Source organism: Anolis sagrei, chromosome 5 (assembly GCF_037176765.1).
Source record: "Anolis sagrei isolate rAnoSag1 chromosome 5, rAnoSag1.mat, whole genome shotgun sequence".
In the NCBI taxonomy this organism is placed as follows: Eukaryota; Metazoa; Chordata; class Lepidosauria; order Squamata; family Dactyloidae; genus Anolis; species Anolis sagrei.
In genome coordinates this window covers 25,678,686-25,696,759 of record NC_090025.1, presented here as the reverse complement: position 1 = coordinate 25,696,759, position 18,074 = coordinate 25,678,686, and the positions used below count along the sequence as shown (strand labels likewise).

Sequence of the window (18,074 nt, the reverse complement as noted above, 5' to 3'; positions counted from 1 at the left end):
TCTTGTAGAAGGTTGAGTTCTTGTTTTTTTATTAGTGTCTTATGCTGTTATATCAGTTGATTAAAATATATTCAGCTGCTATGAATGATAAAGGAAAGCAGCAAAAGCACTTTGCTTTCATATTCACATATTCATATGGACATTTACTATCTGTACTGTGTTTAAATGAGACAAAAATGACTTGCAAGAAGCCTGGTGAATCCTTAAATCTGATTTATCTCATCTTTGTTTTATTTGTCATTGGATCCCTGCTTCATTTAGACCAGGATTGTCTACTTTAAATAGTTATGTTAGTTGCAGACTTCACCGGAGCCTTTTCAGCTTTACTTCTTCAGATGGTTTTAGGTGGAGATACCAGGGATTAAATCTGGAGCCTGCTGCATACAAAATAATATGCGATAGCACTCAGAAATGGCATTTCTTGCCACACACTTTAAGAATAATTTTGAGAAATATGTATTTTGGGAGACACAAGGGAATGCATTTCTTTATAGCTTGTGGCCATAGATAAATATTAATGTCCCTTCACTTTTCCAGGTTTTTCCACTTTTAAAAGTTCTGTTCATATCTGGTTCATATCTGTTCATCTGGGCATCATACTAAGAGACAAGAGTTTGAGCCAAAAGTTATTGATACATTCTGTTAATCTTCTGCAGTTGTCACGGTCTGTTTGGTAACACGACTTGCTCTCCACATTTACTTTTATGGATTTGATTATTCACAGATTTGATGAATATATTCTGTCTAGGAATTTTTAGGTCTTCTAGTGTGACTCTATGGCCAGCTTTCACAGAAAGTGTTCTTTCAGATGAAAAAAAAGTGGATTTTTAATCCACAGTTTCTTCACTTTCCTGGGTGTCCTGTATCCTAATCCCTGTAAAATTGGAGAAGTTTCCTATAGCCTGAATGCGGTTTTCCTATAGCGGTTTTAAATTTGGATGCATGGAGATACACCATTGAAATGCTTAAGACATAAATCTGATAGCGCCACTAAAACACATAGTGTACCAGTAGCAAGTTTCTACTCACAAGTCATTCACCATAAATTTAGTTGGGCTTATTCGTAGGTTACATATATCATGTAAAATGTCATCTAAGAAGAAACTTTGAGCTCCAGTGCAATAACACTTCACAGTGTTACTTAGAAGATCTTGAAGACTGGAGGTGAAAATGAAGAGTTCATTTGTAGCAAAGTACTAAATTTGGTTAGTATTTTATATATCTCTTAGGATTCTGTTTAATTAAAGTGTGACGCCAACCCCTGAAACGAATAAAGTAGATGTTTTGTTGCTACAGAGGATGGCTTGATGCTTCTGCAAGTGTTTTCAAGTGCATCATTAGTGCTGTTATTATTATTTTATTATTATTATTATTATTATTATTATTATTATTATTATTATTATTATCTTTATTTGTACCCCGCTAGCATCTCCCGAAGGACTCGATGCGGCTTACATAGGCCAAGGCCTCAAAACACAATACAACAATACAACACCTAAAGCAAATTAAAAACCGTTAAAGCAATATTAACAACAAGCAATAAACAATACATTAAGACACTATAAAACTGGGCCGGGCCAGAGTAATGGGTACAAGATTAAAAGTGCTGATGTGGCAGGAGGTATGTAGGATTATAGGGTAAGTGCAGTGTGCGGTGTGCAGCAATCTTAGTTCTACTAAAGTGCTTCTGGGACTTGGTATTGGGGATTCCTAATCTGGGAAGGCACATCGGAACAGCCAGGTCTTCAAGTTCTTTCTAAAGACTGCCAATGTAGGGGCCTGTCTAACATCTTTTGGGAGGGTGTTCCAGAGTCGGGGGGCCACCACAGAAAAGGCCCTGTTTCAAGTCTCCACCAAGCGTGCCTGCGACGCAGGCGGAATCACGAGCAGGGCCTCTCTGGAAGAACAAAGTGAACGTGTGGGTTCATAGACGGAGATGCGGTCACGTCTATATATAATAAAATATATTAATTAGCTTATTTCCAAAATACAAAAATGTGATAAGTTGATATTTTTTCCAGCAGTTCTGTAATGCCATTCCTTTATTGCACATAGGAGGGTAACAGAGAGAGAGTAGTGATTTCCTTAAAGCCTGCTTACTGATTTCATTGCCTGGATCAGGGGTTGAGGTTTTCTCACTAACTCCTAGTTGGTGGTATCTGCTTTGTAACTCCCAGTAATTTGAAGTTGAATATGTATTTCTAGTAAGTTCTTTTTTCTTTCTTACCTCCTTTCTACATCTGGCCAAAGCTTCTATGTCCTGGAATGAAATAATGTAATATTGGACCAATCCACTGAAGGATTTTATTAGAGCATTCTGCTGAAGGATTCAGTTCTAAGGGATGTTTCTAGTTTCATACGGATCAAGCCGTTAGTGAAGAATGATGCCATGCCCTTCCAAAATCTCCTTTTCATTCCCTCTTTTTTAATTGTCATATTCCTACTTACCTTTTAGTCTGTAAATTACCTTTTTGAAAATACTTTGTAGAATAGTCTTCCTCTATTTCATCAGACTCAATGGTAATATTACTACATTATCCAATTTCTCTTTCTAGGCCTTTTGGTAGTTTACAGCATATGCACAAGGGACTGCTCTCCCATTTTGGATATTAATAGAACCAGCAACAGTCTGTCAGTTACCAGTAATCTTGAACTAAAGAAAAGTATATGAAAACTGAACACAGATGTGTTGATGAGTGTTGTCGTTCAGCCTTTGATTGTGCCTACACCTGATCGCTCTAGGTATTCTGGATCTGTTAGTCATTCCAATGACACTAGGGATTCTGAGTCTGCAGATCAGCAGGAGAGCCAGCAAGAGATTTTAAGCCCTGCAAAGGAGTGGTCTGTGTCTGAAGGCCATGTTCCTGAAAGGCGGGTTGCTAGGGAAGCAAGGTCAGGAACAGATCTGAGCTCAGAGGATGAAAATGAAAGTCCAGGTAGACAGGCTAATGAGCAGCTAGATAGGAGGTTTACGTTACATCAACATAGAGCTTCCCAGGAGAGTTTACGAAGGTCAAGATGCCTATTAGCCAAGAAGCCCTTATCAGTTTCCCAAGAGAGAAGGCATGATTTTCTCTCTATTAGCTAGCCCAGTAAATGGGTCAGTCAGTTCAGGCAATGTTAGTGTTTGAGTATAGATCTATTATCAAGTCAAGGGATTTCTAGTTCCATGTTTCATGTTTCCTTTTGTTCGTGTCTCATTATTCCTAGTTTTGAGGACTGTTCCTGAATCTCATCTTTTGGATTTATTCTGCTTTTGTATTCCTGGTTTTTGATGCTACTCCTGTCCTTTGATTTTTGTGGGTTATTCCTGATATTTGGACTTTAGTTTTTTTATAATATTTTGCTGGATTACTTTTCATATATATTCTTCAATTTGCTATTTTACCTTGCACTGGAGTGTGTGCTAAGTACAGAGGTGGTTCCCAGCCTTGGAGTGCAACAATAAGCCACAGAGACAGTCTTCATTCTACTGTAATTGTGCTGTAATGGAAGAAATATTTCAAAATTCTGCAGTGCTTTCTTGAATTACTGTAGAATAATAAGTATCATGAATGACTTTCCCCCTGAAGATAAAAATATATTGAAAACATTAGATGTCAAGTACACTGAAGACAGAAACTTTTTTTTTCTTATTTTATGTTTCAAACGGGGGGAATAAGTGAGGCAGCCACTGAGGTGAATGCTTCAATTTTTAGCTAATTAACATGACTTATTCTGATCCAGTGGTACCTGCTCCCAGAGGCTCGTTATCACTGTTCCATGACAATTTTCTCCTCACTAATTAAAGAATGTTTTTTTATTCAAGCATGCATTCCTGTCTCTCTGTTTCTAGTCTCTTATAGATTTTTTTTCTTTCATAATTTGTTAAATATATCTTACATAAGCAGTGTTACATAAGGCATTCAGCAACAATGGAATATACATTATGCATTCTGCATTTGATTCTAAAGTTGACTTCATTTTTAGGTTACCTGTATTCCCTCAGCGATGTACATTTTTTCACCCCATTTTTGCATGAGTTCTTCATTAATTGCCTTTTTAGTATCAAGCGAATTGACTTGGACAGATGGATACTTTTGCAGGAGCACAAAGGGAAATATGCTAATACTGCATCCTCATGTGTTCTGAAATGATACCACTATATGAATATATTCATCCTCAAGACATTCCAAGTTTTAGAACACTGTGAAGCCATTTTTGAAGAAGGGGTTGCTAAGAGCAGGCATGCCAATACTGTATTCTGCTTTCATTCCTTAATGTGGGAAGTTGATATTATTACCACCAGTATTCCCTTCTGTACTTCACTGATAATATTCAGTACATTACTGTAATTGCTGCCATTAGATTTATCACACAAGTATTACTGAGCAGTGCTGATGACTGCAGATAAACATAGAATTTATGTCCATGCTGTTTGAAAGATATAGCGTATCCCAACTTTTAGTGGCTTTATGATAACATGGCTGCTTGATATAGAATGCTGAGATATCTTGGAAATGAGACCCATGTCTACATAGGAATTTTTTTTAATGTTTCAAATGCATCTTATACAAATTGCCAGAAGACAATTTTATACAAAACATTTTAAATGAATTTTGTGCATGATACATACCTTGTGTCCATTGAACCACCAGAAAGCAAAGATGTCACTGTCTCAGCCACCCCATGTGGCCAATTTTGGATTTTGGCATATTGTGAATTTTGGGAATGGTAATTTTGGTATATACACACACTGTATTAGAAGTCATAAGGTAACAAGCTGTCAAAAGTGGATGAGTGACTGGGAAGTTGAGATGGAGTGGTAATTGGGGGAACGTTTGAGTGGATTTTGAATAAAGTTGAGTAGTTAGAAGAAAGAAGTAAGTGATTTGAGGATTAGGGTTACTAGAGTCAGGTTTAGAAATAAACATATAGTGTTAAGAGTTTGAAGGAGTGGAGTGTGTAAGAGAATGTGAACTTAGCCATGGAAACCTATTAGATGGCCTTGGGCAAACCACTTTATAGAACATCTAGGAAAAGCAACTTCAAATGATCTCTGAACACATTTTCCTGAGAAAACACCATTATAGGCTCATGTAAAGGGTTCCAGAAACTGGAAGGCATGCAACAACAATGTTAGGGATAACAAATTCTGATGTTGTTGATCTCAAAATGCCCTAGATAGAAATTTACAGTGGCTTCTTCTCTCCAAAAATGATGCTTTGGGTTCTGTCAGCAAGCTAAGACCTTTTTAATTAGATGAGCTTTTGGCTATTGATAGGCTGTAGAAAAAAAAGACCTCTTAGGAGATTGCTCATATATTTTATTGATGTGTTTTTAAAAATAGCTTTTAAAAGTTTTGTTAAGTATTCTGAAGTATTACGTAATTGTTTTATTTGAGTTTTAATCTGTACCTGTTTTTATCAGTAATTGAATTGATCTTGTGAACCACCTTGGATCCTTTTTGTGGGTCAAAGGCACACAGTTAAGTCTAATGAATGAATAAATAGACAACTTTGGATCTCTCACTGAATCCTACAGCATGAATGGAAAGGAAAAGCTGAATCCTTCCTGGAAACTGGGGTCACCATACTTATTTACTTACTACTTAGATTTTCCGAGTATGATGGTCCTCCAAGTACAGTGTCCTGGCGGTGGGTACATAGATGACGGTGAAGCCCTATTCTTGATCTGCATGTTCTTCCACAGTGAGGGCATCGGTTTCCAGGTAGAAGGCAGTCCCGATCAGGATTGGCTTGATGCACCTTCCTCTTGGCACATTTCTCCCTTTTGCCCTCCAATTGTGCCTCTTTGAATTCCACAGTATTTCTGGTCACAGTTGACCTCCAGTTAGAGTGCTTAAGGACCAGGGCTTCCCATTTCTTGGTGTTTATGCCACAGTTTTTAAGGTTGGTTTTAAGCCTATCTTTAAAGAGATTTGCAGGATTATTTGGAGGCAATGCTGATGGAATCGTTCCAGGAGTTGAGTGTGACATCTGTAGACGATCCATGTTTCGCAGGTATATAGCAGGTTTGGGAGGTCAATAGATTTATAAAAAAGCACCTTGGTATTCCTACAGATGTCCTGATCCTCAAATGTTCTCTGCTTCATTCAGAAAAATGCTGCACTCACAGAGCTCAGGCGGTGTTGTATTTCGGTGTCAATGTTGACTTTTGTGGAGAGGTGGCTGCCAAGGTAGCGGAAATGGTCAACATTTTCTAATGTTATACCATGAAGCTGTATTTCTGGCATTGCAGAGGGATTGACTGGCAACTGCTGGAAGAGCACTTTGGTTGTCTCGATGTTCAAAGAGAGGCCGAGCTTCGTATGCTTTTGCAAAGGTGTTTCGAGTGGCTTGTAGGTATTCTGAATGCGCACAGTCTATGTTATCCACGAGAAGATTCATTTTTTCCTCCCAAACAATGGGAAGATTTTCTGTTCCATTATATATCATGGGAAGATTTTCTCTTCCATTTCATTTTATGAGCAAATAAGCTTTCTTTAAGCAAATTACATTTCATGTAGATGTCTGTAAGAAATCAACATAGTTCCTTTGTATTTAATGCATTTCTAACGTGCTCTGTATTTTTGTTTGAGCGACTAACAGTGGTTTTAAATATCACAATTTTAAGATCTTGAAGAGGATTAACTTTCCTTTAATGATACTCTTTTAACATCTCTGTCATTAATCTTGTGGTTTTTGAGATTAAATAGGACTGTGCCAGACTTCCTGGGCTCACAGTTTAACTCACCTTACGCTGAAGGCGATAACGTATGCCATTTCTGAGCAATTAAGGGCATTTCTAACTCCAGCAAATAGCAGTGGAAGTACAGTGTTAAAGGTGCCGTATTGTTACATTTTCCTCAGATTTCAATGGGAGGAAAAACGATGGCACAAAAGTGAAAGGTTAATAGTAATCATGTTACATTAGTGAACACTGAAACCTCTCAAGAAATATAAAGAAAATTATTTCCTGATGGAATTTTCAGTAGGTGAGGTCTCTTACAATTAATTTCACTTTGATACTCATTTCTTGATAAATATTTATAACATCTCCAGTACAAGCTGCAGAAGCTTTAATATTGCATGTACAGTGATACCTGTATTCTTTTTGTCCAAAATCACCAGCTAAAATGATTAGGTAACAGCAGATAACCATGTCTCTGTGCGAGAGATTGAAAAAATTACTTTTTTTGGACTATGACTACCAGAATATTTCAGCAGCATAGTCACTAGTGAGGAATTCTAGGAGATGCAGTTTAAGAAAGCTCTGTTTTATACAATCAAACATGTGGTATAAGAACTGTAATATATTTTTTACTCCAAAATGTTTAGAAAGGATAGTTTCATATAAAAATGTCCAAGTTTAAGGAGGTATTAATGTTGGGTTTCATCCCTGGACTGCACACATCTTTTGTGTCATCAAGCTTCCAGACCTCAATGAGTAGCTAGACTAGAGATAGGATTAGGCTGAGGGATTCCCCCCCCCCCCCCACATTCCTATACATGTTCCCCAAAAGACCTTTGTCTTTACTCTTCCTCCTTACCATTGTCTCCTTCCTTTTGATGATGTAGTATTGGAATTCTGTGAGGGAACTTCCTTTTTAAAAGTTTTTTTATTGTTTGCTTTGAGGATGCACATTTTATCTCTCTAGGCAAAATGTAGCTGCATGTTACCCTTTTACCTCTTGTTACCCTTTTACCTCTTTAGAAGTTTTATTTATTTATTTACAATATTTATATTCCACCTTTTTCACCCTGAAGGTGAGGACAGAGCACAGCATATATACAACAAACATTCAAGAACAAGAATGCATGCATAAACATTAAAAACATTTGTCTCAATATTAAAATACACTGTTTAAAACCATCTTGATCATCTGCATATAATCCAATTGGCCTGGTAATGTTTCTTATCGCTGCTTTATTACCCTGTCCCAAAAGCTTGGTCCCACAATTAAGTTTTTACCATCCTTTTGAAGGACAGGAGGGAGAGGGCCAATTAAATCTCGCCAGGAAGGGAGTTCCATAGCCAGGGGCAGTCACCAAGAAGGCCCTTTCTCTTGTCCCCACAAATCGCGCCTGTGACAAAAGTGGGACGGAGAGCAGGGCCTCCTTGAAAGATCTTAATATCCATGGTGGTTCATAGGGAAAGATACAGTTGGACAGGTAAATTGGGCCGGGGTCATTTAGGGCTTTATAAGCCAAAGCCATCACTTTGAATTGTTCCCGGTAGCAAACTAGCAGCCAGTGGAGCTGGCGTAACATGGGAGTTGTATGCTCCCTGTATGCCGCCCCAGTTATTAACCTGGCTGCCTCTTGTTGGACTATTTGAAGCTTCTGAGCAGTCTTCAAAGGCAACCCCTGTAAGCTAGTTCGGTCTAAGACCTTTTTCTATCAGGAATGTATTTCTTTTCTTCAATAAGTATTTTTGAACCTAAAGTTCTGACTCTGCAATCCTGTGCCATTCTAAGAAACAGAAGCTTATACCATCTCATCACTTCTAAGTCTTTGCTAGTTATGAAGTTTACTTCGGGTACTCTGCTATATTTATGGTGGAATCACCCCGACTGAGGGATATTTTGAGCCTAACAGCTCAGAAACCCCAACAATTAAAGACAAAAGCCAGAACAATATGAACCTAAAATTGTATCCCTTTGTCAGGTTTGCCCACATAAACTAGGGTGATTGATGTATTTTCCCAGTGATATATAATCTGACTTGGCAACCTTCTCTTTCTTTGCTATTAATCATTCATAATCTAACTATGGTATCAAAGGCATACTTTTCTCTCCATACTACTGACTGATTTTTAATCTCTTGTTACATACCCTGTCCATTATCATGTTTAGCTGATTTAAAGCTTTTAAAATATAATTAGACTGGTTTTGTCTATAGAGCAAGGGCTTATTTATCCTTTATTAAAACATAGGATATATTTGAGCTTTGAGTTAACCAAAATTTATGTTGTAATTATGTAAATTAGTAGTACCAATACAAAAATCTTTGCTCTATGGTAAAATGGAACATGCTTTAAGCATTAGCCAATCAAGCATTGGAAATTGGTCACTAAACGTGCTTCCTACATCTGTGCCTCCCTCATTAATTCTATGCAGCCTTCTGCTATGAGAGTCCTGGTTTCCCTTATTAAAGCTGTGGTATGCTAGCCATTTAGCAAAAAGCTCAGTTGAGATAAGAACCATATGGAATACACTTTAGGTTAATAAGCATTTACTTTAATATGTATTTAAATTTGCTTTATGGTACTTCATTGAACAAGAGCAAGTATCCTTAATGAGATATATTTTATGACGACTCTTTTCTTTTTTTCTAGTTTAAAGAAGGGATGATAATTTAAAAAATAATTTCCCTTTTATGCATAAGAGGCTACACCTGCAGTTGAGGTTTCCATGAGTTCTGTTTGCTCACTTGCCTTTAGACTAGTGGTGGGCAAATTGTGTTTCTCCTATAGCTCCCCAATACCTAATTTCCCTGAAAAATATTTAATGTGATTTTTGCCCCCAAACCACTCAGAATGTCTCCCAAAATGTAAAACAAAGCAGAAAAACAAACCCTTTACTATCCCCAAATACTCCTGATTCCCTTTGTAATTTGACAGGAATTGATGCATTGTCATTTCTGATTGCTATTTTGATAGAGACTGCAGAGCAGTGCTTCCCAAACTTTTTTAAACTAGGGACCACTTTCACCAGGCACCACTCTCCAACATTAGTACCAAAAGAGTTATGAATTCGTTTTTGGTCAACTTTAGATTTGGTTTGGTTATTTGGACTGCTAATTCAGAAAATTGCATTGGATAGACAACATCAGCTGTAGTTTCTGATACAGAACATATGCCATCCAGTAGTTGCTATCTTCTTTCCCACAGAAAACCATATTTAATAAGCTAGAGCTGATGTGGTTTATTCAATGTAATTTTCTGAATCATCACCCCGAATAACCCCAGAAACAGGCCTAAAAATGAAGACACCAAGGTGCCCCTCCTTCCAGGTGCCACATGGAACAGCTCCACTCAGGGGGAAGGAGGACGAGAAGCAGCAGTTAGGGGGCTTGTTGTCACGCCTTTTGTGAATAGTCAGCCTCTCCCCTTCCAACATCCCCAGTGCCTCAGCAAAATAAGTGGGTTTTGTGAGACCGGTTGCTCTAGTTTCAATGGTGTAGTAACAGTGAGGCCTCAAACCATATTTTAGTTCTTGGGGATCACTGGTGGTCCACAGACCACAGGTTGGGAACCGCTGCTGTAGAGGAAATCAGAGGTATTTCGGCTGTGTCAAATGCAAGGCCTGTAGGCTGAATCCATTCCACCTTGTGGCCCATGATGCTTTCAATGCCAGGGAAATACAGTTATTTTTATGCAGTCTTACAATTACAAATGGCCATTTGAAGACAACCATAAGGCTGACGTGGCTTTCAGCAAAAATAAGTTTGACATCCCTGCACTCGGTGCATGGGGTGAATGAAGCCCACTGCATGAATTTTTGATAATGCCAGGTGTGTGCTTTCTCACAATTATCACATTTACTAAGTCCCCATATTACCAGAACGATTTTGAAGAGCATTGTATTATGATTCTATTTCAGCTCTGCCCCTGCAAGATAATCATTTTTTCTTATAATCATCCACTCTTCAAATCCTCTCAAAATATGATGATACCTTTGGCTCTTATAAGTGTTTTTTTTTAAAAAATGTGACTTGCATTTCATTTTTCAAAACTAGCTATCAATTGCTGGTTACTTTATATTAGAAATTCCTGGAGCATTTTAATCTATAAATGTTAGGAAAATTAAAAAATGAAATGCCTAGAACTTCTCATTTTTAAAATTAAGAACTATCTTAGGTACCGGGCAATGCCCGTGTTAGGTAATTTAGTAAGGATAACATGTTTTTATTATTATTAATTTTAGCATTTTTGTTGAAATGCAGATAGATGGAAGATCGTCTTTCTTTTAATGCTGTTTTGTAAATTTTGTTGCTTTATTTTTTTCTTTTAGGAATCATATTATTGGGACCTTTTGTAATCTTGTTTTCAGAGTTAAAATAATCTGCAGTCCTACTGCAGCTGCAGTTATTAAAGTCATGTTTGTTCGTACTGTTTTAAAGGGTGTTCCTGGTCCTGGCCAGTATGACATAAGAGGTCAATTTGAAAAGGGTAGTATAGCGCAAAGTGAATCTCGCCGTGTTCCTTTTCTTTCTCTTTCCCAGGTAAGAGATAATGTATATTTTTCAGTTATAAATAAAAACAGGATAGGCATCTTTTACACTGCCATATAAAATCCCTAAGCAATTTGTCCTCAAGAGCCTGCTAAGAAAAACATAGCTGCAAAGATAGCCAATCTAACCCCTCTGAACAAAGGAGTTTCAGGCTATGTGAGCAGTATAGCCTTCTGTATCTACACTAAATGTACTAGTGTGGGTGGTGGGACAGAGCGAACATATTTGCTTAAAGTCAGACAGTGGATAAAATGCGTATTATTGCTTGTTCTACAAATTTAGCTCTCAAAATGTGATTATGAAAACTGAATGAGCTGGGACACTGAAGACATTTATCTACATTGGAATGCATTGTCTAACAATTGTCTAACAATAAGATATACCATATATTTCAGATCCTTCAGATATGGGTGATATTTTTTATTTCTGAGAATGTCTGTACCTTCATAGTTGAGCCAAAGCTGTGCAGGAAGAAAGTCTCAAGCTCAGTCCCAGACATCTCCAATTATTTGGTTCTCAGAAGCAGTGCTAGAAAAGAGCTCTGTTTATAATGAGGAAAAGCCATTTCCAGTCAACATACATAGAACAAGTTGGACCAGTAGTTTTGTTTTATATGAAACCACAATATAGAGATATATCATTTTGTTATATATTTTGTTGTTCACATTATTTTACAATAAAGAACTATAAATTTTGTTTACATCAAAGTGGGTTTATTTTCACCCACGTAAATATTTAATGTGACTTCTTGTCATTGATTTGCTGTCTTTCATATTTCCGTAGAGGTTTGCCCCAGTGAAATCAGCCACCCCAGCTCCTGGCACATATAATGAAACACGCTGTGCTCTTGAGTCCTTGAATAAAGCTGGTAAAACAAAAAATGTTCCATTTGGCCATACCTCTGTTCGATTCACCCAGGACTACAGGCTACAGAAAACACCAGGTATGCAACTAGTGTAAGCAAGTGGGGCATCTTGAAGTATATCTAAGAAGTGTTCCAGTTTAGATATCAAGATTGTCTGTGATGGGAACATTGTACTACATGATGTAGACTTGAAAGTTTTGTAGGTGGGCAGTAAGGGTGGAGTTTGATGGTGAGTAGAATGGTATGACGGAGAATGACCTGCTCGGACTTGAACATTGTATGACAGAGCAGCAAGTTGGTGGCAATGATGAAGGGGTAGTTCTGAAGACTAAAAATGGGGAGCATATCCTTTTTGGGGTCTTGGAACATCTATTACTCTTTGAAGAGGGGTACTTTTTCACTTCCCAGCATGCATCCTTATAACTACTCCTTCCAAGATAATCTTATTATGGATTGAAGAAGGCCAATAGCCTTCTTCTCCACTTGTTCCAACTCAAGTGTCACTTTGATGTCCTAGAAGCACAAAAGGTTCATATCAGGTGCCTTGGATCAGATTGTTTAGATAACAAAAATAATCTAACAATCGCATTTTTGACATACATGGAGTATTTTTAGTATTTTGGAGTAGCTGATTCGATTTCACTTTCCAACTGAAAGGCAGTAGGCACCCAGGTTTGTTATTATAGGGAGTCACTTGTTTTACCACATAAGGTGAACCTTATCTATTTTTGATCAGTCCAGCTTTGAAAATGGTCTATTTATTTATTTATTTGCAATATTTGTATACTGCCCTTATCAACCCCGAAGGGGACACAGGGCGATCTAAACATTAATTATTTTAGACCATTATGCATGGTTCTCCAGAAATTGTAATATCTGGAATATGAGTTGGTTTCTGTTTCAATGTTGCTTTCAGCAGTTGAAACAATTAGAATACATATGGCTGTCCCGCAAGAGTTCATTTCTTCATATAGTCCTTTTAACTGAAATTAAAAAATATGAATGCTGAAATTGAGAAAAAAGGCTAAGGTTGAAATTTTATTGAACATGATATTGTGCAAGAGCATTCAGAATACTTTTTCTTGTTTCTACCACAAGCAGATCTTGCACTAGACCGGCTGCTTTCTGCTTAATACAGATACCAAATATTTCTACAAATACAGGCTGCTTAGGACACACTATTGCAATGAATATGCATATAGTGAATGGTCTGAATACTCATTGACCAGAAGCTTGACAAACTGTCTTGACAATACATAATGGTCTCCAGTATCTTCTTATCTCCTCCAAAATTGGCAGATGGTCAGGAAGCCAGTTAGATTTAATTCAGATTAGGACAAATAGTAAGAGTAGTGAGGCTGGTGAAAACTGAAGTAGCATGGGGATAAAATTGCTCATTGGGAACCAAAACCTCATTAGACCTTATTGTCTTGCCTGTTGGTTTCTATTTCCTTTTACTGTGCTTTGCTTGTTGATATGTAAGAAGATACTCCAGGTCTGTAATGCTTTCTTTCAGCCAAAAGGAAGAAAGCTCTGTAGCACAGCCTCTGGTCATATTTTGCTCAGAGAAATGAATCATGTATAAAAATACATTAAGAAACCCTTTTGTTTGCACTTATTGTGGGTCCCAATATAATGTTAGCTAGGTACAGTACTTCTAATTTTAATATCGGTTGAGAAATGGGAAAGTTTAAATTAGCTTGTAAATGTTGTTTTGTATTATTGTGTATTGCCTTGAGCATACACAAGAATCCAGTCCCAGAGCGGTTTTCTTTGAAATAAGTTGCATGGTGTGGAATTTACTTTTAAATAAATGCACATAGTGTTACAGACCTAGAATTTTACAAGTATACAACCTATGATTATCCAAGTGTGGAGATTTTCTAGGCCATTCAAAGTACTTAGATTTTATTGTAGGTACTTAACAGCACTTGCCAATGACATCTCCACATATTCTTGCACATCTGACAAGGTCACTCTTGCTGACAGGTAGAAAAAGCTATTTATCCTTGTGTTGCAGATCATGCTAGTTATCCTAAGAGTCTAGAGGTCATCAGCACTATGATATGACAGTCACTTCCAAAGACAAATAGTACCTATTAATGGTATTCCCAAGAGTATGTATGAGCTCTCTCTCTCTTTCTGTCTTTTAAAAGAATACTTTGAGTGAGTTTTAAACAAGTAACATACTACTAAATATGATAGTTGCAGGTACTTAGAAGAGAAATCTGTTGCGAGTGAACAGTTTTTCCAGTAAATTGAGGGAATTTCACTTTCAGTCTTGATAAAAGCACCTGTAATTTATTTTTTAAAAGAGTATAATGACCCTTTGTGTGTTCTTAAGTTACCTGCCTTGAGGACAGGCTTATGATGTATTTTCCCCTTCTACTCGTTTTCTTTCTATAGCTCCTTGTCCTCTGTCCACAAATACATGTCTTTGCTTTTGTCCTCTAACCTGCAAGGAGTGTGTTCTTTAATATCAGCCTCTTTGTTGCTGAGCAGAACATTTTGTTGGATCCTCAGCTTTTAAATGTGCAGTTTCTTACCTGATCCAGACATATGTTTTTTTATTGTCTAGAGTCATTATAAGGTTGTTGCATATACTTATTTTATTCACAACCTGCCTTTCTTTTGTGGACGTCCTGGTGTCAGTGGCTTCCAGGTGTCATTCCATCCAGGCTAGATTCAGTCCTGCTTAGCATAGTCTCAAGGGTCTGGCACAGTGGTTCTCAACCTATGGATCCCCGGGTGTTTTGGTCTACATCCCCAGAAATCCCAGTCAGGATTTCTGGAAGTTGAAGGCCAAAACATCTGGGGACCCACAGGTTGAGAATCACTGGTCTGGCACCTAGTAGGAAAGAATGGTATGAGATTGTACTCTTTTCCCAGTTATAGATGTGTCAGGGAGAGAAATGATGTCCACGTTGTCTCATTGCTTCTGACGTTTCTGAAATATTCCTGACACACAACTTTTTTAAAAATCAGATTGTATTTGTTGACTTTTCCTCGGACTCAGTGAGTGTTATGATCTCACTTTGTTTCACCACACATTTGTTTTAGCTAATATCCCGAATGCCTAAAAGTCCTGTTATACGATTCCATTTGGTAGAAATATGAAAGTAACAAGTTTAGTATCTTATCTGAAAAATAACATAACTAAATCAGTAGTGGTCATAAAACTATAGTCAACCTTTCACATTTTTGGGGACTAGGCACACAATACTCCATAAAACCAAAAAACTACGAATAAATAAATTACTGTGTTTTTACCTGGGCGTGCACTTTTTTAGGAATTGTTAAGTCTTCCAGCACAACTCTATGGTCAGTTTCTACTGAATACATAGACATAGAATTTAATTGGAGGATCTAGAAACTCCTAGAAATATGTTCTCTGTAGGAATTGTTTCTTTCAACATGACAGGAGGAGGTTGACCATAGAGTTGTACATTTTCCTGGTTTTAGAATTGTTTGCCATGGGTGGTGTAGTGGGTTAAACCACCAAGCTGCTGAACTTGCTGACTGAAAGGTCGGTGGTTTGAATCAGGGGAGCAGGGTGAGCTCCCACTGTTAGGCCCAGCTTCTGCCAATCTAGCAGTTCGAAAACATGCAAATGTGAGTAGATCAGTAGGTACCGCTTTGGCAGTAAGGTAATGGCCCTCCGTGCAGTCATGCTGGCCACATGACCTTGGAGGTATCTATGGACAACACTGGCTCTTTGGCTTAAAAATGGATATGAGCACCACCCCCAGGGTTGGATACAACTAGACTTAATGTCAAGCGAAACCTTTACCTACTACCCACTTTGAGTCTCTTTTAAGAGAGAGATAACGAGACACTATGAGATAACGAGACACAGTGAGAAAAGAGAGAGAAAGAGAGAGGAAGGGAAAAGGAGAGAACGAGTTTAGAACGACCCGGAAGACCAGACAAAGATTAAAACTAAGAAAATAAATAATCAAGGGAAACGGAACATATCTCAGCAAATACCGCGTACACTGCGTATGCCCAAATAAGTAGGAGTAAGGAGCTTAGAAGCCCCGAAGCTCTGAAGAAGCGGAGAAGAGCGACGAGGGGAAGGAAAGTAAGGAAAGAAAGAGGGAAGATAAGAAAGAAGAAAGAAGGAAAAGAGGTGAAAATAGAGAAGGGAGAAAGAAAGAAAACTTAAATAAGAATTTAAATAGAACAATAGATATTTAAATAAACTAAAAAGCAAAGGGAGGAAAGAAAGACTGACCTTGAAGCACATTGTTTAGTCTACGGCGAGTATAAACAAGGAGCGGAGCGGAGAGTTCTCGCGAGAGTGGTCCTCGCGAGAGCGGTGGAGAGAAACGAGAGGGAAAAAGATCTCGGAGAGGACGAGAAGGGATAAAAAATCGCGAGAAAAGACGGGAGAGAACGGGAAAAAACGAGAACGGTGCAACAGGAACAGGAAGATCGTAAGCGGACTGAGAGGAAGATTTAAACAGTAGCACCAGAAACCCGGAAGGCGAAGGAAGAGACGACAAAAAGAGACAAGCGGAGGTGGAAAGAAATCAGGGGAAAGAGACGCAAAGGAGGAAAGAAACAGCGGAAGCGAAACACACAGGGAAAGAACGCAAAGCTGCTCCTCAAAACAACCAACAGAAAAGGAAGAAGGTAAACGGATCGCCACAATATATATATTTTCTAAGAGATAAAATCAAATAATAAATAGTAAAATCTAAATAAAAGGAAATAAAAAAATAAATATAGACACAATAAATAACGAAATAAACAAAATTAAAATAAAAGGGAAAATAAAATAAAAGGGAAAATACACAAACAAACAAATAATTAATTAAAAATATACATACAAACAAACATAGCAAGATAAAATAAAATAAAAGAGAAGGCTCAAAATAAAAACAAAAAATAAGACAGCTTCAATAGTTAAAAGTACTAGGCTGAAGTCATATTGATATATCACTTATTTCCAGATACTGATACTGATTCAGAAAGGACAGATGGCAACTACAATGAAATTAAAGAATGGAAAGGAGATACAGCAACAAGGGCCCAAAAACAGAGCAGAACAAAAAGAGATGAAAGAAACCCTAAAAGATAAAGAAAAAGATAAAGAAAAAGACAACGAAACCAAAGAGAGCGCTATGGTGAGCAGCACTCCTAACGTCAACCCTCCCAGCATTAACACACCAGGCAGAAGATTCTCCCTAGGAGAATCGGCAGGACTGAAGGAACTATTAAAGGAGGTTAGAGCAATAGGAAAAGAATTAACGGAAATGAATGAGAAACAGGATGCATATCAGAAAGTAGCGCAGGACCAGATGGCCGAACTCAAGAGAGAGATTAAGGAAGAGCTTGGTGTAATAAGAAGAGATGCAGATATGATGAAAGAAGAGATAAAACACTTACAAATGAAGAGCAAAGAAGGGGAAGAAAAACAATCATCGACACAAACAAAAATAAAGACATTGGAAAGTCTAAATCAAAAACTATTAGCCAGACAGGAGAGCATAGAGATGAGAGAGACTGAATATCAACTGCGCCTGAGAAACATAAGAGAAGAAGAAAATGAAGACATAAGAGAGAAGACAGCAGAAATACTTGCAGAACTCTTACAGTGTACTACACAGTATATGGACGAACAGATGGATAGAGTATTCAGAGTCAATACGAACTACGCCAGAAAAAATAAAACTGACCGAGATGTGATAACACAATTCACAAGAAGAGTGACCAGAGATGAAATCATAAAAGTAAGCAATAGACGAGTAATTTGTTATAAAGACAAAAGGGTGGTGATCCTGAAAGAATTCCCAGGCCAGGTGATCAATAATAGAAGAAAATACGCTTTTTTAACAGAAGAACTAAAAAAACAAGAAATCAGATATAGATGGGAAAAAGACGAAGGCCTGATGACAACATACAATGGACAAAGAATTTGGATAAAAACGGTAGAGAAGGCAAGGAAACTCTACAAAGAAATAACGAAAGATGAAGAAGAAAGAGGAGAA

The 18,074-nt window shown here is 37.6% G+C and overlaps 1 protein-coding gene across 1 annotated transcript in view; it reads left to right on the top strand.

Moving 5' to 3' along the window:
• Positions 1-18,074, top strand: part of STPG2 (sperm tail PG-rich repeat containing 2) — a 259,212-nt gene that overhangs the window by 39,387 nt on the left and 201,751 nt on the right. The window contains exons 7-8 of the mRNA XM_060779207.2: positions 11,106-11,207; positions 12,000-12,159. Coding sequence (XP_060635190.2) covers positions 11,106-11,207; positions 12,000-12,159 — 262 coding nt within the window. The remainder of the gene's footprint in view (positions 1-11,105; positions 11,208-11,999; positions 12,160-18,074) is intronic.